Below are 18,432 nucleotides of genomic sequence, written 5' to 3'. Positions count from 1 at the left end.
TTCAGTTACAGTGGTTTAGCCCCACCATTCAGCTACAACGGTTTAGCTCCACCATTCAGCTACAGCGGTTTAGCTCCACCATTAAGCTACAGCGGTTTAGCTCCACCATTCAGCTACAGCGGTTTAGCCCCACCATTCAGCTACAGCGGTTTAGCTCCACCATTCACCTACAGCGGTTTAGCTCCACCATTCAGCTACAGCGGTTTAGCTCCACCTATTTAGCTACAGCACTTTAGCTGCACCCATTCAGCTACAGCGGTTTAGCTCCACCCATTCAGCTACAACGGTTTAGCTCCACCATTCAGCTACAGCGGTTTAGCTCCACCATTCAGCTACAGCGGTTTAGCTCCACCGTTCAGCTACAGCGGTTTAGCTCCACCCATTCAGCTACAGCGGTTTAGCCCCACCATTCAGCTACAGCGGTTTAGCTCCACCCATTCAGCTACAGCAGTTTAGCTCCACCCATTCAGTTACAGCGGTTTAGCTCCACCCATTCAGCTACAACGGTTTAGCTCCACCATTCAGCTACAGCGGTTTAGCTCCACCGTTCAGCTACAGCGGTTTAGCTCCACCGTTCAGCTACAGCGGTTTAGCTCCACCCATTCAGCTACAGCGGTTTAGGCCCACCATTCAGCTACAGCGGTTTAGCTCCACCATTCAGCTACAGTGGTTTAGCCCCACCATTCAGCTACAGCGGTTTAGCCCCACCCATTCAGCTACAGCGGTTTAGCTCCACCCATTCAGCTACAGCAGTTTAGCTCCACCCATTCAGTTACAGCGGTTTAGCTCCACCCATTCAGTTACAGTGGTTTAGACCCACCATTCAGCTACTACGGTTTAGCTCCACCATTCAGCTACAGCGGTTTAGCTCCACCATTAAGCTACAGCGGTTTAGCTCCACCATTCAGCTACAGCGGTTTAGCCCCACCATTCAGCTACAGCGGTTTAGCTCCACCTATTTAGCTACAGCACTTTAGCTGCACCCATTCAGCTACAGCGGTTTAGCTCCACCATTTACCTACAGCAGTTTAGCTCCACCCATTCGGTTACTGCGGGTTAGCTCCACCCATTCAGCTACAGCGGTTTAGCCCCACCATTCAGCTACAGCGGTTTAGCTCCACCCATTCAGCTACAGCAGTTTAGCTCTACCCATTCAGTTACAGCGGTTTAGCTCCACCCATTCAGCTACAACGGTTTAGCTCCACCGTTCACCTACAGCGGTTTAGCTCCACCGTTCAGCTACAGCGGTTTAGCTCCACCCATTCAGCTACAACGGTTTAGCTCCACCATTCAGCTACAGCGGTTTAGCTCCACCCATTCAGCTACAGCGGTTTAGCTCCACCCATTCAGCTACAGCGGTTTAGCTCCACCTATTCAGCTACAGCGGTTTAGCTCCACCATTCAGCTACAGCGGTTTAGCCACAACCATTCAGCTACAGCGGTTTAGCTCCACCATTCAGCTACAGCGGTTTAGCCCCACCCATTCAGCTACAGCAGTTTAGCCCCACCCATTCAGCTACAGCAGTTTAGCTCCACCCATTCAGTTACAGCGGTTTAGCTCCACCCATTCAGCTAAAACGATTTATCTCCACCATTCAGCTGCAGCGGTTTAGCCCCACAATTCAGCTACAGCGGTTTAGCTCCACAATTCAGCTACAGCGGTTTAGCCCCACCATTCAGCTACAGCGGTTTAGCCCCACCCATTCAGCTACAGCGGTTTAGCTCCACCCATTCAGCTATAGCAGTTTAGCTCCACTCATTCAGTTACAGCGGTTTAGCTCCACCCATTCAGCTACAACGGTTTAGCTCCACCGTTCAGCTACAGCGGTTTAGCTCCACCGTTCAGCTACAGCGGTTTAGCTCCACCGTTCAGCTACAGCGGTTTAGCTCCACCCATTCAGCTACAGCGGTTTAGCTACAGCGGTTTAGCTCCACCGTTCAGCTACAGCGGTTTAGCTCCACCCATTCGGTTCCTGCGGGTTAGCTCCACCCATTCAGCTACAAAAGTTTAGCTCCACCGTTCAGCTACAGCGGTTTAACTCCACCGTTCAGCTACAGTGGTTTAGCTCCACCATTCAGCTACAGCGGTTTAGTCCCACCGTTCAGCTACAGCGGTTTAGCTCCACCATTCAGCTACAGCCGTTTAGCTCCACCATTAAGCTACAGCGGTTTAGCTCCACCATTCAGCTACAGCGGTTTAGCCCCACCATTCAGCTACAGCGGTTTAGCTCCACCACTCAGCTACAGCGGTTTAGCTCCACCATTCAGCTACAGCGGTTTAGCCCCACCATTCAGCTACAGCGGTTTAGCCCCACCCATTCAGCTACAGCAGTTTAGCTCCACCCATTCAGTTACAGCGGTTTAGCCCCACCATTCAGCTACAGCCGTTTAGCCCCACCATTCAGCTACAGCGGTTTAGCTCCACCACTCAGCTACAGCGGTTTAGCTCCACCATTAAGCTACAGCGGTTTAGCTCCACCATTCAGCTACAGCGGTTTAGCCCCACCATTCAGCTACAGCGGTTTAGCTCCACCATTCACCTACAGCGGTTTAGCTCCACCATTCAGCTACAGCGGTTTAGCTCCACCTATTTAGCTACAGCACTTTAGCTGCACCCATTCAGCTACAGCGGTTTAGCTCCACCATTTACCTACAGCAGTTTAGCTCCACCCATTCGGTTCCTGTGGGTTAGCTCCACCCATTCAGCTACAACGGTTTAGCTCCACCATTCAGCTACAGCGGTTTAGCTCCACCGTTCAGCTACAGCGGTTTAGCTTCACCCATTCAGCTACAGCGGTTTAGCTCCACCGTTCAGCTACAGCGGTTTAGCACCATCGTTCAGCTACAGCGGTTTAGCTCCACCGTTCAGCTACAGCGGTTTAGCTCCACCGTTCAGCTACAGCGGTTTAGCTTCACCCATTCAGCTACAGCGGTTTAGCTCCACCGTTCAGCTACAGCGGTTTAGCCCCACCCATTCAGCTACAGTGGTTTAGCTCCACCGTTCAGCTACAACGGTTTAGCTCCACCGTTCAGCTACAGCGGTTTAGCCCCACCGTTCAGCTACAGCGGTTTAGCTCCACCCATTCAGTTACAGCGGTTTAGCTCCACCCATTCAGCTACAGCGGTTTAGCTCCACCCATTCAGCTACAACGGTTTAGCTCCACCATTCAGCTACAGCGGTTTAGCTCCACCGTTCAGCTACAGCGGTTTAGCTCCACCGTTCAGCTACAGCGGTTTAGCTCCACCCATTCAGCTACAGCGGTTTAGCCCCACCATTCAGCTACAGCGGTTTAGCTCCACCCATTCAGCTACAGCGGTTTAGCTCCACCCATTCAGTTACAGCGGTTTAGCTCCACCCATTCAGCTACAACGGTTTAGCTCCACCATTCAGCTACAGCAGTTTAGCTCCACCCATTCAGTTACAGCGGTTTAGCCCCACCATTCAGCTACAGCCGTTTAGCCCCACCATTCAGCTACAGCGGTTTAGCTCCACCACTCAGCTACAGCGGTTTAGCTCCACCATTAGGCTACAGCGGTTTAGCTCCACCATTCAGCTACAGCGGTTTAGCCCCACCATTCAGCTACAGCGGTTTAGCTCCACCATTCACCTACAGCGGTTTAGCTCCACCATTCAGCTACAGCGGTTTAGCTCCACCTATTTAGCTACAGCACTTTAGCTGCACCCATTCAGCTACAGCGGTTTAGCTCCACCATTTACCTACAGCAGTTTAGCTCCACCCATTCGGTTCCTGTGGGTTAGCTCCACCCATTCAGCTACAACGGTTTAGCTCCACCATTCAGCTACAGCGGTTTAGCTCCACCGTTCAGCTACAGCGGTTTAGCTTCACCCATTCAGCTACAGCGGTTTAGCTCCACCGTTCAGCTACAGCGGTTTAGCACCATCGTTCAGCTACAGCGGTTTAGCTCCACCGTTCAGCTACAGCGGTTTAGCTCCACCGTTCAGCTACAGCGGTTTAGCTTCACCCATTCAGCTACAGCGGTTTAGCTCCACCGTTCAGCTACAGCGGTTTAGCCCCACCCATTCAGCTACAGTGGTTTAGCTCCACCATTCAGCTACAACGGTTTAGCTCCACCGTTCAGCTACAGCGGTTTAGCCCCACCGTTCAGCTACAGCGGTTTAGCTCCACCCATTCAGTTACAGCGGTTTAGCTCCACCCATTCAGCTACAGCGGTTTAGCTCCACCCATTCAGCTACAACGGTTTAGCTCCACCATTCAGCTACAGCGGTTTAGCTCCACCGTTCAGCTACAGCGGTTTAGCTCCACCGTTCAGCTACAGCGGTTTAGCTCCACCCATTCAGCTACAGCGGTTTAGCCCCACCATTCAGCTACAGCGGTTTAGCTCCACCCATTCAGCTACAGCGGTTTAGCTCCACCCATTCAGTTACAGCGGTTTAGCTCCACCCATTCAGCTACAACGGTTTAGCTCCACCATTCAGCTACAGCGGTTTAGCTCCACCGTTCAGCTACAGCGGTTTAGCTCCACCGTTCAGCTACAGCGGTTTAGCTCCACCCATTCAGCTACAGCGGTTTAGCTCCACCATTCAGCTACAGCGGTTTAGCCCCACCATTCAGCTACAGCGGTTTAGCCCCATCCATTCAGCTACAGCAGTTTAGCTCCACCCATTCAGTTACAGCGGTTTAGCTCCACCCATTCAGCTACAACGGTTTAGCTCCACCATTCAGCTACAGTGGTTTAGCTCCACCATTCAGCTACAACGGTTTAGCTCCACCAATCAGCTACAGCGGTTTAGGTCCACCATTCAGCTACAACGGTTTAGCTCCACCATTCAGCTACAGCGGTTTAGCCCCACCATTCAGCTACAGCGGTTTAGCTCCACCATTCAGCTACAGTGGTTTAGCCCCACCATTCAGCTACAGCAGTTTAGCTCCACCCATTCAGCTACAGCAGTTTAGCTCTACCCATTCAGTTACAGCGGTTTAGCTCCACCCATTCAGCTACAACGGTTTAGCTCCACCGTTCAGCTACAGCGGTTTAGCTCCACCGTTCAGCTACAGCGGTTTAGCTCCACCCATTCAGCTACAACGGTTTAGCTCCACCCATTCAGCTACAGCGGTTTAGCTCCACCTATTCAGCTACAGCGGTTTAGCTCCACCATTCAGCTACAGCAGTTTAGCCACAACCATTCAGCTACAGCAGTTTAGCTCCACCATTCAGCTACAGCAGTTTAGCCCCACCCATTCAGCTACAGCAGTTTAGCCCCACCCATTCAGCTACAGCAGTTTAGCTCCACCCATTCAGTTACAGCGGTTTAGCTCCACCTATTCAGCTACAACGGTTTAGCTCCACCATTCAGCTACACCGGTTTAGGTCCAGCATTCAGCTAAAACGATTTATCTCCACCATTCAGCTGCAGCGGTTTAGCCCCACAATTCAGCTACAGCGGTTTAGCTCCACAATTCAGCTACAGCGGTTTAGCCCCACCATTCAGCTACAGCGGTTTAGCCCCACCCATTCAGCTACAGCGGTTTAGCTCCACCCATTCAGCTACAGCAGTTTAGCTCCACTCATTCAGTTACAGCGGTTTAGCTCTACCCATTCAGTTACAGCGGTTTAGCTCCACCCATTCAGCTACAACGGTTTAGCTCCACCGTTCAGCTACAGCGGTTTAGCTCCACCGTTCAGCTACAGCGGTTTAGCTCCACCCATTCAGCTACAACGGTTTAGCTCCACCCATTCAGCTACAGCGGTTTAGCTCCACCTATTCAGCTACAGCGGTTTAGCTCCACCATTCAGCTACACCGGTTTAGGTCCAGCATTCAGCTAAAACGATTTATCTCCACCATTCAGCTGCAGCGGTTTAGCCCCACAATTCAGCTACAGCGGTTTAGCTCCACAATTCAGCTACAGCGGTTTAGCCCCACCATTCAGCTACAGCGGTTTAGCCCCACCCATTCAGCTACAGCGGTTTAGCTCCACCCATTCAGCTACAGCAGTTTAGCTCCACTCATTCAGTTACAGCGGTTTAGCTCTACCCATTCAGTTACAGCGGTTTAGCTCCACCCATTCAGCTACAACGGTTTAGCTCCACCGTTCAGCTACAGCGGTTTAGCTCCACCGTTCAGCTACAGCGGTTTAGCTCCACCCATTCAGCTACAACGGTTTAGCTCCACCCATTCAGCTACAGCGGTTTTGCTCCACCTATTCAGCTACAGCGGTTTAGCTCCACCATTCAGCTACAGCAGTTTAGCCACAACCATTCAGCTACAGCAGTTTAGCTCCACAATTCAGCTACAGCGGTTTAGCCCCACCATTCAGCTACAGCGGTTTTGCCCCACCCATTCAGCTACAGCGGTTTAGCTCCACCCATTCAGCTACAGCGGTTTAGCTCCACTCATTCAGTTACAGCGGTTTAGCTCTACCCATTCAGTTACAGCGGTTTAGCTCCACCCATTCAGCTACAGCAGTTTAGCTCCACCCATTCAGCTACAGCGGTTTAGCTCCACCCATTCAGCTACAGCGGTTTAGCTCCACCATTCAGCTACAGTGGTTTAGCTCCACCATTCAGCTACAGCGGTTTAGCTCCACCATTCAGCTACAGTGGTTTAGCCCCACCATTCAGCTACAGCGGTTTAGCCCCACCCATTCAGCTACAGCGGTTTAGCTCCACCCATTCAGCTACAGCGGTTTAGCTCCACCCATTCAGTTACAGCGGTTTAGCTCCACCCATTCAGCTACAACGGTTTAGCTCCACCATTCAGCTACAGCGGTTTAGGTCCACCATTCAGCTACAACGGTTTAGCTCCACCATTCAGCTACAGCGGTTTAGCCCCACCATTCAGCTACAGCGGTTTAGCTCCACCCATTCAGCTACAGCGGTTTAGCTCCACCCATTCAGTTACAGCGGTTTAGCTCCACCCATTCAGCTACAACGGTTTAGCTCCACCATTCAGCTACAGCGGTTTAGGTCCACCATTCAGCTACAACGGTTTAGCCCCACCATTCAGCTACAGCGGTTTAGCCCCACCATTCAGCTACAGCGGTTTAGCTCCACCATTCAGCTACAGTGGTTTAGCCCCACCATTCAGCTACAGCGGTTTAGCTCCACCCATTCAGCTACAGCAGTTTAGCTCTACCCATTCAGTTACAGCGGTTTAGCTCCACCCATTCAGCTACAACGGTTTAGCTCCACCATTCAGCTATAGCGGTTTAGCTCCACCGTTCAGCTACAGCGGTTTAGCTCCACCGTTCAGCTACAGCGGTTTAGCTCCACCCATTCAGCTACAGCGGTTTAGCTCCACTATTCAGCTACAGCGGTTTAGCTCCACCGTTCAGCTACAGCGGTTTAGCCCCACCGTTCAGCTACAGCGGATTAGCTCCACCGTTCAGCTACAGCGGTTTAGCTCCACCCATTCAGCTACAGCGGTTTAGCTCCACCCATTCAGCTACAGCGGTTTAGCCCCACCATTCAGCTACAGCGGTTTAGCCCCACCCATTCAGCTACAGCGGTTTAGCCCCACCCATTCAGCTACAGCAGTTTAGCTCCACCCATTCAGCTACAGCAGTTTAGCTCCACCATTCAGCTACAGCGGTTTAGCTTCACCCATTCAGCTACAGCGGTTTAGCTCCACCGTTCAGCTACAGCGGTTTAGCTCCATCGTTCAGCTACAGCGGTTTAGCTCCACCGTTCAGCTACAGCGGTTTAGCTCCACCGTTCAGCTACAGCGGTTTAGCTCCACCCATTCAGCTACAGCGGTTTAGCTTCACCCATTCAGCTACAGCGGTTTAGCTCCACCGTTCAGCTACAGCGGTTTAGCCCCACCCATTCAGCTACAGCGGTTTAGCTCCACCCATTTAGCCACAGCGGTTTAGCCCCAACATTCAGCTACAGCGGTTTAGCTCCACCATTCAGCTACAGCGGTTTAGCTCCACCGTTCAGCTACAGCAGTTTAGCTCCATGTTATAAGGAGTGTTTCAGGCTGAACTGCTATTTGAACAATACTGGGCAGCAAATCAGAAGAGAGCTCATTTACATATAGGAGACTTAAAGGTACATTTACAGAAATTGCCTGTTTGCCTCAGCAGATCTGAGCAGAGCTAACAGAACATGAGGAATCTGGGCTCTTTAATTCCAGCTGTGCAGCATAAACATCACAGCTGTGTGTGTGCGTGTGTATTTGTGTGTGTGTGTGTGTGTGTGTGTATTTGTGTGTGTGTGTGTGTGTGTGTGCAGGGAGAGATGTGTACCGGAAAGTCCAGGGCAGAGATAACCCCGCCCCCTCTGCCATCATCAACATCGCAGGTATCACCCCCCCCCCCCCCCCCCACCCCCGAAAACATGTCGTTCATCTCCGTTTACGCCACATCACTTATATGTGAACTTAAAGGGGAGTTCCACCAAAATTCCCCCTTAACTCAGTGTGAGGAGTAATCAGAGGTTCAGAGGGTTTGGCGTGAAACGTTTCAGACGTCTTTACAGTGGTGGTGATGGGAACCAGGCGTCGCCATGACTACAACACAGATATAGACACTTTATTTACCATCCAGAACCACCAGAGAACCTACACGAGTCTTCTGAGCTTATATGGAATGTTGATGATGGAAAATAGTGGAAAATCTGGAATAATGAGTTTTCTTTGGGGACTATTTTGCCGCACAGCGCCCTGCATGTCTCCCTCCACCATGAATGGAGTTGAAGTTCTCTAAACTCTCATAAAGCAGCGTCTCAGTCATCAGGCAGTGAATTCAGAACCAGTTCATGTAGGAACTTTCTGTAGGAGCTTTTAGAGGGACGTCTGGTTCCCATCACCACCACTGTGAGGAGCTTTTAGAGGGACGTCTGGTTCCCATCACCACCACTGTGAGGAGCTCTGCTGATTAGCTACGCGTCTGTAACTATGTGTGAATGGAATTTATACCTGAACTATCGCTTTAATCCAGATTGCCAGGCCACTAATTCACTGTAGGAGTAAAATCAACCCTCTCTCACTCTGCCTATCTCTCTCTGTCTCTCTCTCTCTGTCTCTCTCTCTCTCTCTCTCTCTCTCTGTCTCTCTCTCTGTCTCTCTCTCTCTCTCTCTGTCTCTCTCTCTCTGCCTATCTCTCTCTCTCTCTCTCTCTCTGTCTCTCTCTCTGTCTCTCTCTCTCTCTCTCTCTGTCTCTCTCTCTCTGTCTCTCTCTCTCTGTCTCTCTCTCTCTGCCTATCTCTCTCTCTCTCTCTCTCTCTCTCTCTCTCTGTCTCTCTCTCTCTAGATGACAGCGTTCTCTCTGAGAAGGAGCAGGATGAGAGGAGGATCGCTGAGATGGGACGCCCCACGCTGGGAGAGAACTCTAGACTGGAGGTCGTCATCGAGGAGTCATACGAGTTTAAGGTAGGTCTGTTTGAAGATGCTGTTTGTTCCTCTGAGGGTCTATAGTGAGTCTCAGTTCTGAAGCCCTGGGTGGAGCAGTTGATTTTAGGTTACGGGAATACTGAATGTCCACTTTGCTGCTGTGGGATACAGAGAACCTCATGGAGTTCTGCAGTGACCTCCTGTCCACAACCTGCAGTTAAAGGTAACTGGGCTTAAAGTTGCTCCACCACTTGGTATTTTAATTGCTCTTTAGTGACCAGTTGACCATGTAGGACATTATCAGGGAACTTTCAACTGTTTAGTCTACATCCCCCACCCAGTGAAGGCCTCGCTTGGCTATGGTCGCTCATATTCTGATGGTGTTTGTCTTCAGTAGATGCCAACATGTGGTACAATCCACCCAAGAGATATGTAAAGAAACATCTGCAGATGTTGGAGTGATGCACCACAAAGCAGCGAGGCTCACTTTACTGCCACTTTTCTTGAGGCTGTTGGTATTGACGTTGGTCAGTGACTCTGGGTTTAATGTCCTCATCAGCCAGGCAGGACTGAGAAAAGGGAGCAGAACCGGCCAGACACCTGGTCTGTGGTGAACCGAGGATGCAGAGTGGATGACGGTTCTTCCTGGACTGTTAGCTCTGCTGTCTGAGTGTTTTTCCAGTCAATCCAGTGAACGCTTCTCTGCAGACAGGGAGTCTGGATATCATCACCAGCAGAGATGGATTTATGGGAGATCTTCATGATCAAGACGAGGAGCAGGCGAGGAATCTAGAAGGTCCTGCTTCACATCCAGATCACAGAGAAGATCTGCATCCCCGGATGTGCAGAGGACTTGGCTTAGGTTTATGTAGAGGTCTTCGCTTAACTTCCATACAGAACCACACTAACACTGTAAGGGCACCATATGATTCTGGAGAACATATTTGGACACACCCCTCCCTTCAGTGCTCCTTCAGAAGAACCCCCCAACCCCCCCCACCCCCGCCCCAAATTCATGGATGACCGCATAGCAAATAATGGAGTTAACGTTAGCTCGGCTGTGGGTTAGCAAACCGTCGCTGCAGTTGCTGCTGTGAAACCAGTTGGGATTAATGATCACAGACAAACTACATAAAACATTACCAACCTGCTGATTCCGGGAAACAGCAGCTTCCTCATCCCTTTTCATGCCTTTCAGCTCTCCATGAAGATGAAGGTGCTTCTTTTTCGTCAGCTTCTAGTCAGAATTATCCTGTTCCACCTTAAATGGTGCAGTAGTTGGGCTATATTCAGTTACCACAGCTTATTGTTATCAGGACAGAGAACTCTTTTCTGGAAGGCTCTGTAATTTTCTCTCTGCAGTTTAAATGAGTTCTCACACTCAGGAGTCTGTAATGAAGTTACTGACAGCACTAACACGCACAGCTGTTGAGCAGATCTTCAGCTGTTTCTGTGGATGAGCTATGATGAACAGTAAACACAGAGAGCTGCTGCTGATGATGATGATGTGATGATGGTGATGATGATGATGATGGTGATAGTGTTGATAGTGATGATGATGTGATGGTGGTGATGACGATGGTGATTATGGTGATTATGGTGATGATGATGGTGGTGATGATAGTGATGATAATGGTGGTGGTGTTGATGATGGTGATGTGATGGTGGTGATGATCATGATGATGGTGGTGGTGATGATGATGAAGGTGATAGTGTTGATAGTGATGATGATGGTGATGATGATGGTGATTATAGTGATGGTAATGATGATGATGGTGATGATAGTGATGATAATGGTGGTGGTGTTGATGATGGTGATGTGATGGTGGTGATGATGATGGTGATCATGATGATGATGATGATGATGGTGGTGATGATGATGATGGTGATGATGGTGATTATGCTGATGATAGTAATGTTGATGGTGATGATGATGATAATGATAATATGATGATGGTGGTGATGATGATGTGATGGTGGTGATGATGATGGTGATCATGATGATGATGGTGGTGATGATGATGATGGTGATGATGATTATAATGATAATATGATGATGATGATAGTGATTATGGCAATGATGATGGTGATGATGGTGGTGATGATGATGATGATGGTGATGATGGTGATTATGCTGATGATAGTAATGTTGATGGTGATGATGATGATAATGATAATATGATGATGATGATGGTGGTGATGGTGATGATGATGGTGATGATGATGATAGTGATTATGGCGATGATGATGGTGATGATGATGGTGATGATGGTGATTATGCTGATGATAGTAATGTTGATGGTGATGATGATGATAATGATAATATGATGATGATGATGGTGGTGATGGTGATGAAGATGGTGATGATGATAGTGATTATGGCGATGATGATGGTGATGATGGTGGTGATGATGATGATGATGGTGATGATGGTGATTATGCTGATGATAGTAATGTTGATGGTGATGATGATGATAATGATAATAATATGATGATGATGGTGGTGATGAAGATGGTGATGATGATGATAGTGATTATGGCGATGATGATGGTGATGATGAAACAATCTGATGTCGCTGGTCTGATTCTACCCAGCTCCAGCAGATGATTAATTGTTTCTGTATGAATCTTGACAGTAATCAAATCTCTTGTGTTTCTCGGTTAAAGTGATAACAAAGATTAAAGTGATAGTTCAGGGACTCTGCAGGTCTGAAATGATGGTTTGTATGTTCAGTCATTGCTGCTACTTTCTGTCTCATGTTGGCTCTAATGGTCATTACTGTGTTCCACAGAGTACGGTTGATAAACTGATAAAGAAGACCAACCTGGCTCTGCTGGTAGGAACCAACAGCTGGAGAGAGCAGTTTGTGGAGGCCATCACAGTCAACTCAGGTAAACAAACTGTAAACACAGATAAACATCGACCCACGTTCAGTCCAGCTATGACTGGACACCAGGGCAGAACACAGGACTAATAATACCACAGTGAGAAACATCAACGGCAACTCAGTGTAACAACAAAACAGTGTTACATTATTGAACTATGAGAGTGCAGCCGTATGACAGGAACATAATAACAGTGTAACAGTATGACAGTAACATTATGACCATAATATGATGACAGTATAACTGTATGACAGTAACATGACAGTGTAACAGTATGACAGTAACATGATGTCAGTGTAACAGTGTGACAGTAACATGATGTCAGTGTAACAGTATGACAGTAACATGATGTCAGTGTAACAGTGTGACAGTAACATGATGTCAGTATAACAGTGTGACAGTAACATGATGTCAGTGTAACAGTATGACAGTAACATGATGTCAGTGTAACAATATGACAGTTACATCATTTCAGTGTAACAGTATGACAGTAACATAATGACAGTGTAACAGAATGACAGTAACATGATGGCAGTGTAACAGTATGACTAACATGATGACAGTGTAACAGTATGACAGTAACACAAGGTCACTGTAACAGTATGATAGTAACATAATGGGAGTGTAACACTGTGACAGTAACATGATGTCAGTAACAATGATATTATAACAGTCTGACAGTAACATGATGTCAGTGTAACAGTATGACAGTAACATAATGACTGTAACTATGACAGTAACATGACAGTGTAACAGTATGACAGTAACATGATGTCAGTGTAACAGTGTGACAGTAACAATGTCAGTGTAACAGTATGACAGTAACATGATGCCAGGGTCATCATCACATCTACAGTCTGTATTTTTGTGTTTAAATCTTGTTTTTAAAAGAAAAGTTGAGGATAATATTTTACAGAAAAAAACAACTGATCAAACCAGCCTCACGCTCAGATCTCCACTCTTTCTCTCTTTCTTTCATACCTCAGGAGATGATGATGATGAAGACTGTGGTGAAGAAAAGCTGCCGTCCTGTTTTGATTATGTGATGCACTTCCTGACGGTTTTCTGGAAGCTTCTGTTTGCCTTCGTTCCACCCACAGATTACTGGAATGGCTGGGCATGTTTTATTGTTTCCATCTCCATGATCGGCCTCCTCACCGCAGTCATCGGTGACTTGGCGTCACATTTCGGTTGCACCATCGGCCTGAAGGACTCAGTCACCGCAGTGGTGTTTGTCGCTCTGGGAACATCTGTCCCAGGTAATAATAACAACATCAATAATGATGATGATGATGAAGTTTGAACTGCATCTACTGATGGTTGTAAGGGTTCAGCCAGCCCTGCCTACTGCCAGAAGAGGGTGACAGCAGCAGGGTGTCCAGTCTGCGCTGCCAGCAGAGGGAGACGGCGGCACGTGGCCATAACTTCAGGGAACTCCAATTCCCAGAAGCCTGTGGGCTGATTAGGCCCAACTCGACACACCTGTGTACTCCTCTACTTAAGACTGTGACAAACAGTGGCGTTTGTCACAACTTTGTAGAGGGGTAACTGGTGTGGTACTTGGTGTCATAAAAGAGAAGAAAAGGAAAAGAAAAGAGGGCTGAGAAAAGAAATTGCCCCAAAGCTACTTAAAGCCAAAAAAAAATATTCTTGACCTACAAACCGCTCAAAGAAATAGAAGAGGTGTTTGCTCCACCAAGAGCAAACAAATGAAGCAAAGTCCTTCTTCCCTTTGTTCTTGGAGTGGAAGTGTTTTTGTTTTCCTGCTATCTTTCGTTTTGCCTTTCTAGTTCAGCCTTTGTTTGAGCATGCTGCTTTCAGCGTTTCTTTTGTTTGCCGTTTGTCATATTCCAGCCTCTTCTTTTCCCCTTCCTTGAGGTGTTTTACCCGTTGTCACCTGTGCTCCTCAGTGGCACAGCGGAAACAGCACAGACTGCTGATCAGTACATTGGTGGTTTGAGCCAGCCCCTCTTACCCCCGACCACAATGATGAAAAGATTTTTCCATAAATTCAAACTGGAAAGGCCCATATATATAACCCTGAGGCATGCCCCAGGTTAGAAACAGTTTGAAAAATCTTGAAATCAAACTGAATTTTATTCAGTTAAATTGATTAAATCAAGTTCAGCAGTGCTTTATTGCCACAAATATAATGAAATACACTTTTGCCAAAGCAGTTAATAAGAAACACTTAAAAATAAATAAGAAAAACATGATATTATAGAGTATAATAGAACACAAGAAAAAAACTTATTTACAGGGTTATTAGTAAATAATATCAAAGAAAATAAAAGTCAAGACAAATTTCAGGACATGTAACAATCAATAATAATCAATATCAGTTATTTGGTTGTTCTCACGTATCTCGCTGCGTGTGTGATCTGCTGAGAGCTCACAGTGAGAGCGCAGTCTGGCCTCTCTGGGTAACCGGCTCTGTCTGAGAGCTCACAGTGACAGCACAGTGTGGCCTCTCTGGGTAACCGGCTCTGTCTGAGAGCTCACAGTGAGAGCGCAGTCTGGCCTCTCTGGGTAACCGGCTCTGTCTGAGAGCTCACAGTGAGAGCGCAGTCTGGCCTCTCTGGGTAACCGGCTCTGTCTGAGAGCTCGCAGTGAGAGCGCAGTCTGGCCTCTCTGGGTAACCGGCTCTGTCTGAGAGCTCACAATGAGAGCGCAGTCTGGCCTCTCTGGGTAACCGGCTCTGTCTGAGAGCTCACAGTGAGAGCGCAGTCTGGCCTCTCTGGGTAACCGGCTCTGTCTGAGAGCTCACAGTGAGAGCGCAGTCTGGCCTCTCTGGGTAACCGGCTCCGTCTGAGAGATCACAGTGAGAGCACAGTCTGGCCTCTCTGGGTAACCGGCTCTGTCTGAGAGCTCACAGTGAGAGCGCAGTCTGGCCTCTCTGGGTAACCGGCTCTGTCTGAGAGCTCACAGTGAGAGCACAGTCTGGCCTCTCTGGGTAACCGGCTCTGTCTGAGAGCTCACAGTGAGAGCGCAGTCTGGCCTCTCTGGGTAACCGGCTCCGTCTGAGAGCTCACAGTGAGAGCGCAGTCTGGCCTCTCTGGGTAACCGGCTCTGTCTGAGAGCTCACAGTGAGAGCGCAGTCTGGCCTCTCTGGGTAACCGGCTCTGTCTGAGAGCTCACAGTGAGAGCGCAGTCTGGCCTCTCTGGGTAACCGGCTCCGTCTGAGAGATCACAGTGAGAGCGCAGTCTGGCCTCTCTGGGTAACCGGCTCCGTCTGAGAGCTCACAGTGAGAGCACAGTCTGGCCTCTCTGGGTAACCGGCTCTGTCTGAGAGCTCACAGTGAGAGCGCAGTCTGGCCTCTCTGGGTAACCGGCTCTGTCTGAGAGCTCACAGTGAGAGCGTAGTCTGGCCTCTCTGGGTAACCGGCTCTGTCTGAGAGCTCACAGTGAGAGCTCAGTCTGGCCTCTCTGGGTAACCAGCTCTGTCTGAGAGCTCACAGTGAGAGCACAGTCTGGCCTCTCTGGGTAACCGGCTCTGTCTGAGAGCTCACAGTGACAGCACAGTCTGGCCTCTCTGGGTAACCAGCTCTGTCTGAGAGCTCACAGTGAGAGCGCAGTCTGGCTTCTCTGGGTAACCGGCTCTGTCTGAGAGCTCACAGTGAGAGCACAGTCTGGCCTCTCTGGGTAACCGGCTCTGTCTGAGAGCTCACAGTGAGAGCGCAGTCTGGCCTCTCTGGGTAACCAGCTCTGTCTGAGAGCTCACAGTAAGAGCACAGTCTGGCCTCTCTGGGTAACCGGCTCTGTCTGAGAGCTCACAGTGAGAGCGCAGTCTGGCCTCTCTGGGTAACCAGCTCTGTCTGAGAGCTCACAGTAAGAGCACAGTCTGGCCTCTCTGGGTAACCGGCTCTGTCTGAGAGCTCACAGTGAGAGCGCAGTCTGGCCTCTCTGGGTAACCAGCTCTGTCTGAGAGCTCACAGTAAGAGCACAGTCTGGCCTCTCTGGGTAACCGGCTCTGTCTGAGAGCTCACAGTGAGAGCACAGTCTGGCCTCTCTGGGTAACCGGCTCTGTCTGAGAGCTCACAGTGAGAGCGCAGTCTGGCTTCTCTGGGTAACCGGCTCTGTCTGAGAGCTCACAGTGAGAGCACAGTCTGGCTTCTCTGGGTAACCGGCTCTGTCTGAGAGCTCACAGTGAGAGCGCAGTCTGGCCTCTCTGGGTAACCAGCTCTGTCTGAGAGCTCACAGTAAGAGCACAGTCTGGCCTCTCTGGGTAACCGGCTCTGTCTGAGAGCTCACAGTGAGAGCGCAGTCTGGCCTCTCTGGGTAACCAGCTCTGTCTGAGAGCTCACAGTAAGAGCACAGTCTGGCCTCTCTGGGTAACCGGCTCTGTCTGAGAGCTCACAGTGAGAGCGCAGTCTGGCCTCTCTGGGTAACCAGCTCTGTCTGAGAGCTCACAGTAAGAGCACAGTCTGGCCTCTCTGGGTAACCGGCTCTGTCTGAGAGCTCACAGTAAGAGCACAGTCTGGCCTCTCTGGGTAACCGGCTCTGTCTGAGAGCTCACAGTGACAGCACAGTCTGGCCTCTCTGGGTAACCGGCTCTGTCTGAGAGCTCACAGTGAGAGCGCAGTCTGGCCTCTCTGGGTAACCGGCTCTGTCTGAGAGCTCACAGTGAGAGCACAGTCTGGCCTCTCTGGGTAACCGGCTCTGTCTGAGAGCTCACAGTGACAGCACAGTCTGGCCTCTCTGGGTAACCGGCTCTGTCTGAGAGCTCACAGTGAGAGCGCAGTCTGGCCTCTCTGGGTAACCGGCTCTGTCTGAGAGATCACAGTGAGAGCACAGTCTGGCCTCTCTGGGTAACCAGGTGTGTCTGCGCCAGCCAGTTTCGATGGCTAGGCTGTGCTCCCGGGGTCTGTACATCATCAGCAACTTCCTCAGTTTTAATAATAGCTGTGAGGTCTGGTGCTGATGTATAATCTTGATTCAGGGCTGAATAGCACTGAAGCTTGTGCTGTTGATGTGTGGTCTCCACCCAGTGGGTGATGTTGTTGGGTCTGACTTTCTGGGCGAGTGTGTGGTCAGGCTGATTGGTCTCTCTCTCTCTCTCTCTCTCTCTCTCTCTCTCTCTCTCTCTTTCTCTCTGTGTCTCTTTCTCAGATACGTTTGCCAGTAAAGTAGCTGCTATTCAGGATCAGTACGCAGACGCCTCTATCGGTAACGTGACAGGCAGTAATGCAGTGAACGTGTTTTTGGGGATCGGAGTGGCCTGGTCCATCGCTGCAGTTGTCCACCAGTGGAACGGGGAATATTTCCGCGTCCAACCTGGAACGCTGGCCTTCTCTGTCACGCTCTTCACCATCTTCGCCTTCGTCTGCATTGCTGTGCTGATGTATCGGCGCAGACCGGAGATAGGTGGGGAGCTGGGCGGGCCGCGGAATGCCAAGCGGCTGACCAGTGGCCTGTTTTTCAGCCTGTGGCTTCTCTACATTGTCCTGTCCTCTCTGGAGGCTTACTGCATAATCAAAGGCTTCTAAACCCACCAGACAGGCAAGCTGGAGGAACTGCAGAGGAACCTAAGATGGAACCTGTTAAAACATGCAAGGAAAATGTCTGGACCAGCCAATGACACTGATGCTGTTACTGCTGTTGTTGTTTGTGTGTTGTTGTTGACTGTATGATTTGTCCGTTTGTCAACACCAGTGCAGTTGCTCTGTCCTATAAGTCAGCTGACGAATGGGATCAGGAAATTTCTACTGTGAAAGAGGCCTTTAACTGCCCCCCAAAATCCCAACTCCTGAAACCAAAAGTCCAAACGTGATTAAGTGCCCCCAGGTAAAGAAATTCACTCTCATCTTGTTTTAAAACACAAAGACCCACCACAGTCTGCTGGCTGTGAAGATCATTCAGATAATTCTCATCATTACTGAACTGCAGTAAGTCTTCAAAACACTTTGTGAAGCTCCTGAAATGAGCAGAAGGTCTTCAAGATTAAACCCTTCACCTTGTCTCACTGCTGCTACGCAACACCATTTGTCATTGCCACACATTTAGGCTGGTTTCTGAAAACTTTTACTGACTCGTCACGTCATTTGTCAACAGTGCTTCCCTTTTCAGCTCAACATATCGTAGATATATATACACACAGATGCCGTGTTGTCTGTTGTTCTATGTTTGAAGTAATACGTCTGGGCATCCACCATAATGGAGAGGTCAGTAAACAAACACAACGTACTGAGATTTGTTGACTTTTCATGATTAAATGGCCATAGCTTCCTTATTA

General features: G+C 49.3%; 1 protein-coding gene across 3 annotated transcripts in view; it reads left to right on the top strand.

Moving 5' to 3' along the window:
• The window catches only part of slc8a1a (solute carrier family 8 member 1a), a 72,922-nt gene extending 54,490 nt beyond the window's left edge, over positions 1-18,432 (top strand). For all 3 annotated transcript variants that reach the window (XM_037534674.1, XM_037534673.1, XM_037534675.1), the window contains 5 exons: positions 8,216-8,284; positions 9,235-9,353; positions 12,107-12,206; positions 13,187-13,459; positions 17,310-18,432. In XM_037534674.1, the coding sequence (XP_037390571.1) occupies positions 8,216-8,284; positions 9,235-9,353; positions 12,107-12,206; positions 13,187-13,459; positions 17,310-17,686 (938 nt within the window). In that variant the 3' untranslated portion in view covers positions 17,687-18,432. The remainder of the gene's footprint in view (positions 1-8,215; positions 8,285-9,234; positions 9,354-12,106; positions 12,207-13,186; positions 13,460-17,309) is intronic.

The sequence above is a fragment of the Pygocentrus nattereri genome, chromosome 25 (genome assembly GCF_015220715.1).
Source record: "Pygocentrus nattereri isolate fPygNat1 chromosome 25, fPygNat1.pri, whole genome shotgun sequence".
NCBI lineage: Eukaryota > Metazoa > Chordata > Actinopteri > Characiformes > Serrasalmidae > Pygocentrus > Pygocentrus nattereri.
Note: the sequence above shows the minus strand (reverse complement) of the source record. Positions and strands in the feature narration are given on the sequence as shown.